Source organism: Cotesia glomerata, linkage group LG10, assembly GCF_020080835.1.
Source record: "Cotesia glomerata isolate CgM1 linkage group LG10, MPM_Cglom_v2.3, whole genome shotgun sequence".
Taxonomy (NCBI): domain Eukaryota; kingdom Metazoa; phylum Arthropoda; class Insecta; order Hymenoptera; family Braconidae; genus Cotesia; species Cotesia glomerata.
Window position 1 is genome coordinate 15414521 of NC_058167.1, and position 7835 is coordinate 15422355.

A 7835-nucleotide genomic window follows, 5' to 3' on the forward strand; every position below is an offset into this window, starting at 1 on the left:
TAACTAAACTAATACTAACTAAATAAAATTTTCATGCAGTGTTTTTCCTCAAGTTAATTTTTAAACGCTTGGAAAATGATTTAAAAGTTGTATATAGAATAAACTAGACATTTTACAGCGCTTACAACTAAAATCTAAGCGGGCAGATATGAGGTTTAAACACGCAAAAGAGAACAAATTGCATAGTTTGAAGATTATCTTAACTTTTTGGCACTGTGCCTAGAAAATTTCTGACGTGCTGAGAAAGCTACCAATATACCGACCAATCATTTTACTTAAATCTAATATATTACACTTCACATACAGATAACCATGTACGTACACTACATACTGGACTAACTCTGATACTTCAGCCTTCATACAACACACTACTCGGAAAAGCTCTCGTCGTTTTCACATACAATGTATCTACACTTTCACGTGGTGCTTTTATTGTGTCATCATTTACTATCCCAGACATGCAATGGACCACAAGATTACCGATTTGTCAATTAGCAGCAGAAGCCGATTTATTTATTACCTCGCTTTCACTCTTTTAAGGTTAGAGTAAATAATGTTCTTCGTTAAGATATATGGAATCGTGGATTAAGGAGCCATGACATTGCTAATTTTGATCTAAGAATCCAGTAAATATCTCTTATCCTAATCAAATCTCGTTTGCAATACGTTTTTATTAACCACTGGAAGATAAATATATTTTCAAATAACTGATTGTTGAAGATTTACTGTTAATCCTTTCGTTTTCTAAATAAATCAAGACCTTATTCTCAAATGATAATGATATAAACAATCAGAAATGAAAACGACCAATTCACGTGTTTTTCTAATAAAGAGTCAATCGTCTTTCAAAATATTTTCATTGTCTGTATTACAATACAAATTAATGCCGTTTTATTTGACCGTATAATATATTCAAGTGGCGTATGTGATATGCAATGAAACGCTTTTGATATATATATATATATATATTAACTTGACAGTGTTAAAGTAATTTTAGGTGAACATGACTTGACACTCAGTGGTCACTCAGGGGGATCTACGTTGGCCACAATGTACTATAAAACGTGAATGGGATGAGTAATGTAAGCATCATGCTCACTGCAGACGTTAAAATATGCGGTTTACCAAAATAATTATTCATTTAAATAGGAATTTTTTATATTCAGTTCTCAAGCTAGCAAATAAATTAAATTTACCTTTCGTTTTATTATTAATTTTTTTTATTCCGTTATTTTATTATATTATTTTGTGTATACAGACACACAGTGGGGAATCCGTTCATCAAACGTGACCAACGAAGCAGCAAATATTCCGGTAAGAGGGTTCTCTTCCGCAAGACGCCGCATCCGGGTTCTGATTTTTCAAAGGAAAAACTCTGTGTTGAATGTAAGGCAAAACGCGTATAGAGACTATCAAGAAAGTTCTCTCGATCCTTTCTATGCTTTCAGGATAAGAATGTATAAAATATTTATGTGTAGATCCATACATGATACAAGGTATTCTTTGCACTTGTGCAGTTTAGTAAGAATGGACGATGATTGAGAAAACCCGATATTGGTTTCTTCGAGCTTTTATAGTCGGTTCATGTCATGTCGCTCTTTCCTCTATGCCCTTTGGGCATTCGAATCAAAGGCAACGGTCAAAGAGAACAAATATATCTCTATAATGGTATTTCTCATCGTCACTACCGGAGATACCCAAACTAACTACGCTACCGTTTCCATTACTCTATCGGACTTGTTCAACCGTTCAACTGGAAGTCTTGTTAAACTTCAGTTTACACATCTTACGAGAAACTATCTTGGCATATTCAATATCACTATTTCTTTTGCTTCTCAAACTAAGTCAATAATTAGAGCTAATATTAATTAAAACTTGCCATATTTGACAAGATATTAAATAAAATCGACCTAACCACTTTCAGTCAGATCGAAGTATTGAAATTTAAAAGGGAATCTACTTTTTTTCAGTACATAACTATTTATTTTTAATCAAATAAGTTTAGTTTGTTATTATTAAAAATCTTTTTTATTAAGTTACAGTGAAACATGAAATTGCAATTAAAAAAAGCTCATTTCACTGTTCACAATAATTTTTATTGTTTCATAATTCATAAAAAGTTAATTATTGTCCCGAGCAACCATATGATCCGCGGCTATATTGTGCAAATTTTAGCATATAAAATAAAAAAGTTTTTTTTTTTTTTTTTTTTTTTTTTCAACATATACGAGCATATTCCCGCAGTAGCTTCCGGCATTGCACGCTCAAAGAATAGAATAGAATAGATTATTCCTCGAGGGAGAGTCGAGTGGCAGCAATTTTTGGTCGTGGACACAATCGACGATTGGACGCTTGGCCACAGCTCGAATTCATAAAAGCTACCAACAAAAGTGATTTTAATGATTTTATCTAGTCTCTACTTTATTCATCCCGGATCCTTCAAATCCTCTCAGCTTTTGTCTATGGAATGCAATTATAATTTTCGTACTTTTATTTCTACAAATTTGACTTTCATTAACCTTTATTTCCCAGTGGGCATGAAATAAAGTTCTTTGTATTACTATAACGCGTCTAGAATATGTGAGTTAATTAAAACGCCGTGAAAATAATTCCTGAGATTTACCTTTTTATGTAAATACTGCTGTGCTTGCGTGCTCAACGTTTTCCTAACTGTTCTTCATTGATATTAAATTAATCTGTGCTTAAAAAAAAATTAATTATTGAAGGATTCAATTTCAGTCAAAAATACTAGCCAATTTATAAGTAGTTTGAAAAGGAATAGGGGTAGAAAATTCTACGGTGATAGGAAAAAACTTTCAATTTCCCGAGTATCAAGTTGTCTAAGAAATAGAAAAACTAAACAATAAACAAGTGAAATACTGATTATTGTAGAGGAACTAATGTCGGGTTTTTCCGGTCGACTGGAACAAAAAAGCAAAGCAAATCGTAAAAAAGTTGAAATGAACAAAAACCTTACGCAATCACATATCCAGCGTGGAGGAAAAAAAAAGGATTGCGTAGACAAACTAGCATTAGGTAGACAGCGTGAAAGAGTGAGAGGACGAATATAAGGGATCGAGAAGGTAATCTTAAGGCTTGCGAATTACTAAGATACAGACCGTAAGGGTCCGGGGGGTACACTGCGCAATTTATCTTCTTGGTCCGGGCATTCTTCTCTTATTTTCTCTTCCTCTCATAGTAACCCCGAAGGACTTGGTGATGAACGGTCTCCGTCTGTGTTTATCGTCGACGTTAAATTAGCCAAAAACTATCAGCGGCTAAGCTTAACTTAACGATATATATTATCTAAAACTGGTAAAACATAGTTTTGTTACTTTTTATTCTTAAAATTTTTAATTTTTTTTCTGAATCATTTGGATATGAAATCCTCTGAGCTTTTATAGTAAATATAATTAAAAAACAGCATGAAGTAATCTTTATTTAAGTTTCTGCTTATAAGTTTATCAGTGAAAGTAAAATATCTGTGATAATAAGGTGATAAAAAGTCGAGATTCGTATGCCAACATCTTAGCAGTGATATCTCTACGGAGGGCGATTTCAACAGTGGATCGGTAGGATCTCAAGAAATAGAAAAGATTCTGCACAGCATGAAATAAGGTGGCGAAAGAACAATGGAATGTCTGGTATTTTATTTGACGACGCAGCTTGTATGTACGCAAGACACGTAAGATGTGCAGTGGAAAGGGTAAATTGTTTGGATCCTTTTGATCGATAAGGGCGCTACTGAATGGTCATTTCAACGGCAAAAGCTCGTTTTGATACTTCCAAAGTGTGAGAATCCCAGACTTTTTTATACACATTGCTCCGAATAACCATCGAATACATTTCTGTTTTTTATCTATTTTGTTCAGTTACACATATATTTCTTTATTTCTGTACCTTCATTTGTTGTTTCTCACATATAACCGTCTTACGCAAGCAACCTATAGATAAACGTTTGATTTATTATTAAACACAAATATTGCTGCGCATTACGCCAATATATGAGATAGTAAATTCTTTCTTATTTTTTTTTTGTTCTCGAGTTTTCTCAAGCGTACTATCTTCTAGCTCTACAATTTCGCGTCTCGAATGCCAAAAGGGCGCATTACAGCAGTTTCATAGAATTTTGCGCTAAAAGAGCGTAAAAAAAATTTTAATTTCTAAAATCAAAAGGGTGTGTTTCAAGACATTCACCCTTTCTTTCAGAAAGGGTTTTTGAAACCGATTTTTTTATATCATTAAAAAACATAAACGAAACAAAATCTATTCTATTCACCCAATTAAATATATATTTAGTAAGATAAGGGACCTCTAGTAGTTATTAACCAATGTTTTTTTTCAGCTTTATTTTAGGATAAAAGAATTTTCAATTTCAACATAAACAGGTTAATAATTTATTACTATTTATAATAAAATTTTATCAAATGTTTATTAGAATGAATTGAAAGTTATAGTTATTTTATTCAAGAAAATTATGCTCGAATGATGATTGTAATGCGTGAAAAATTTAGCAGTTCCATAACTCAGAAAGCCCACCCTTCAATTATTTTTAAAACTATCAATACACAATGTATTCTTAACAAATATTAAAGTTTAACATTTTGTCTAAAAATAATTTTATTTAATTTCCAACTGAAAATATATTTTATCCAAGTTTTTTTTGTTTCATTACCTCGAAAACACTTACTTTTAAAATATACTATAAATATATTTATCGATTTATGAGATATTTATTTTAAAATGATCTATGAACTACCTCAGATGTTAATAATCTTCCTACTTTAATCGGCCATATTAACGGCCGTACATTTTTATAGACTTGATCCGTACCCAAGGCGGATGTTTCTAATCATAACTGCCTATAAATAATCATATACTCTTGAATATTTCATTCAGTCATATTTTTTCTACGGATAAGTAACGTATAAGGATAATACATACCCACTTGTTGCGACAAATCGAAAATAGTACCATGGCGATCAGTAAGTAATTATGAATAAAATACATTAACACTTAATTATTATTGACTCAAATTTATTTCGATAATTTTGTTATTTTCGTAGAAATTATGCTCTGGATCCCATTTATAATTACAATTTGCACCGCTCATTATACATCCGGTTTTAATTTCGAACGCGATGAAAATATGCAAGCAATTCATGACATATCACTCGGAATTAATCGATTCACTGTTGAGTTACATAAGGTAAGAAAACTCTTACGTGAATAGTAACTAATTGCTTTTATTGATAATTAATGAAAACCATGATCATAATTATGAAATATATTTGTAAAAAGATTATTTCAAGGAATGTAAAAAGTTTCGTCATATCACCATTGAGCGTAGCCCTAGTACTCATGATGGCAGCTTGTGGTGCGGATGGTGAAAATGCTGAAGAAATGAAGTCTGTACTACATTTTGATTCTGATAATTCCGTTCATCGAACGGGCATACATTCCATGCTCGAAATGTTTAATGTAAGTTTTCTAATCAACCAAGTTAAAATAATTTTAATTAATTATAGAAACTTTGTGGTAATTTATTTACTTAGGCCATTCAAACATCAGAAGTTAAAATGGCAAATAGAATGTATATCAAAAAAGGAATAAAAATATACCCTGACTATGTAAACTTAATTAAGACGACTTTTAATTCCTCGATTGAGAATGTTGAATTCGAAAATTGTGCTGAAACGGCTCAAGCAATCAATCAATGGTGTGCAGAACAAACTCACCAACGTATTGAAAAAATTATCGACCCCAGTAAGTATTTCTATGATCTTTTACGTAGTTAAACTAATAAAATACTTCTGTCAACATTTGCTTGGCAATATTATCATTTGACTTACTTTTGTACTGAGTTGTTGTGATGGTTTTCATTTTCTGTAGATGATATTGATCAGGAAACTATGCTAATCCTTGTAAATGCAGTGTACTTCAAAGCACTATGGAGTTCAGCTTTTGAAAAATCAGATACAAATTTAAAAACTTTCCATCTCAATAAATTTGAAACCAAAGAAGTACCAATGATGTGGCAGTCTATTGAAACATCTTATGGAGTTCTTTCTGAATCCAATGCAACTTTTGTTCGGTTACGTTTCAAGGTATTCTATAAATTAGTTAAGATTCTTGAATAATTAAAATTTTTTAAACAATCTTTTTTTTTTTAATCATCAAAAGAGTAATTATGTGTATGAATACCTGAACATGATTGTTATGTTGCCAAACGAAATTGATGGACTTGACATTATTGAAAATAATCTTCACAAATTGGAACCAAGTGCTGTCAAAGGCACACGATGTCTAGTAAGATTATTCTTACCAAAATTCAAAATGGAAAACAAATTCGATTTGACAGTACCACTCAACCAAATGGGAATGGTTACTCCATTTCAAGACAATGCTAACTTTTCTAGAATGAGCAAAAAACCTCTTGAAATGAAAATAGCTAAAATTGTTCAAAAAACGATTTTTGAAGTAAATGAAAAAGGTGTTGAAGCAGTTGCTGCTACACGTATGTATTCATAAAAAATTCAAAATCCATTTTTTGTAATTATATTTAAATAATTTAATATGGAATTATTGTTGCAGAAGCTACTTTAAACTTCAGATTTGGTAAAGGATATAACCCGTACTTAAAAAAAGTTGATTTTGTTGTTAATCGACCATTCATGTATTTGATTACAAACAAAAATACTATTCTATTTTCCGGAAAGGTTACTGATCCTGATTATTGATATACATAATAAATAATTAATCATAAATATGACTTATAATAGTTAATAAATACAGTCCATTTTCATGGAGTTTTTAATATAGAAAGATAGTGGTTATTAATCTTAGTAAATAGAAGGATCCTTTGAGACATAAAAATCTGCATACTATCACTGTAATCGAGAAAATTTAAAAATATAATTTTTTGATTAGTATATAAATAATAAAAGTAATAGTAATATATTTTAACGTTCATAGACATCAATTTTATTCTACTAACATTACTCATAAAGTTGGGCGACATAAAAAGTGCAAGGAAAAGAAAAGTCAAAGATGAAGTAGGGAAGGAAAAAACGTGCTAAAAAAATTCGTAAGAGAGTAATTTTATCCGCGAAAAAGATGAAGTATATATAATAATATCTAACTGTCATGGGTAGAAAATCCAGAAAAGCTACGGCCTCTGGCCATGAGAAACGACGTGATCTTCACAGTCCATTGTCACGACGTCCGGTGCAGGTATGAGATAAAAGCACCTCTCTTGCTTTTCGTTTGTAGACGACAAGCTAAAGTGCTTTACGTCTTTTACCGATTGACAAAGGTGTTTCCAAATTTTTATGCACTCTGTACATCGTAATATTCATTGTTACAAATAGTAATGGACTTTTATAAAGATAAAAAAATATATTTGTAATGTTAACACTTTTTCAAACACTATTCTTTAAAAATTAAAAAAATCTATTAATTTATAACTCTCTTAAACTTACGTGTAACAATGTCAAAAAGTTTCAGAGGAATGTGACAACGATATAGTAAGAGACGCGACAGAGTTTCCGCTAACAGAAGGCAACGCGAAAGTGTCTTGTGATTTAGAATTAGTTTATACGCGTTATAGTTCCACGCGTCAACCGGATGGAAGTATTGTCAACAAAGTTATGTACGTATGCATGCAAATACATCTATCTCTCTTTCTCATGTATATGCTCATTCTCTTTCCCTTTTATCCATGATCAATGATGGGATACGCTTAAGTTTAAGTATTACTTGGATAAACTATCGATTGACACACTTTTCGTCCAACTTTCGTAAGTTAAGTGTACAGGAATAAATTAGATGAGAAA

The 7835-nt window shown here is 31.3% G+C and overlaps 1 protein-coding gene across 1 annotated transcript; it reads left to right on the forward strand.

The window, feature by feature from the left end:
• Positions 1–4903: 4903 nt before the first annotated feature.
• On the forward strand, positions 4904–6874 carry LOC123272676 (antichymotrypsin-2-like). Its single transcript, XM_044739617.1, has 7 exons — positions 4904–4985; positions 5067–5209; positions 5302–5481; positions 5556–5766; positions 5893–6107; positions 6184–6517; positions 6595–6874. The coding sequence occupies exons 1-7, from the start codon at positions 4976–4978 to the stop codon at positions 6738–6740; spliced, it is 1239 nt and encodes a 412-aa protein (XP_044595552.1). The 5' UTR covers positions 4904–4975; the 3' UTR covers positions 6741–6874.
• The last annotated feature ends 961 nt before the right edge of the window (positions 6875–7835 follow it).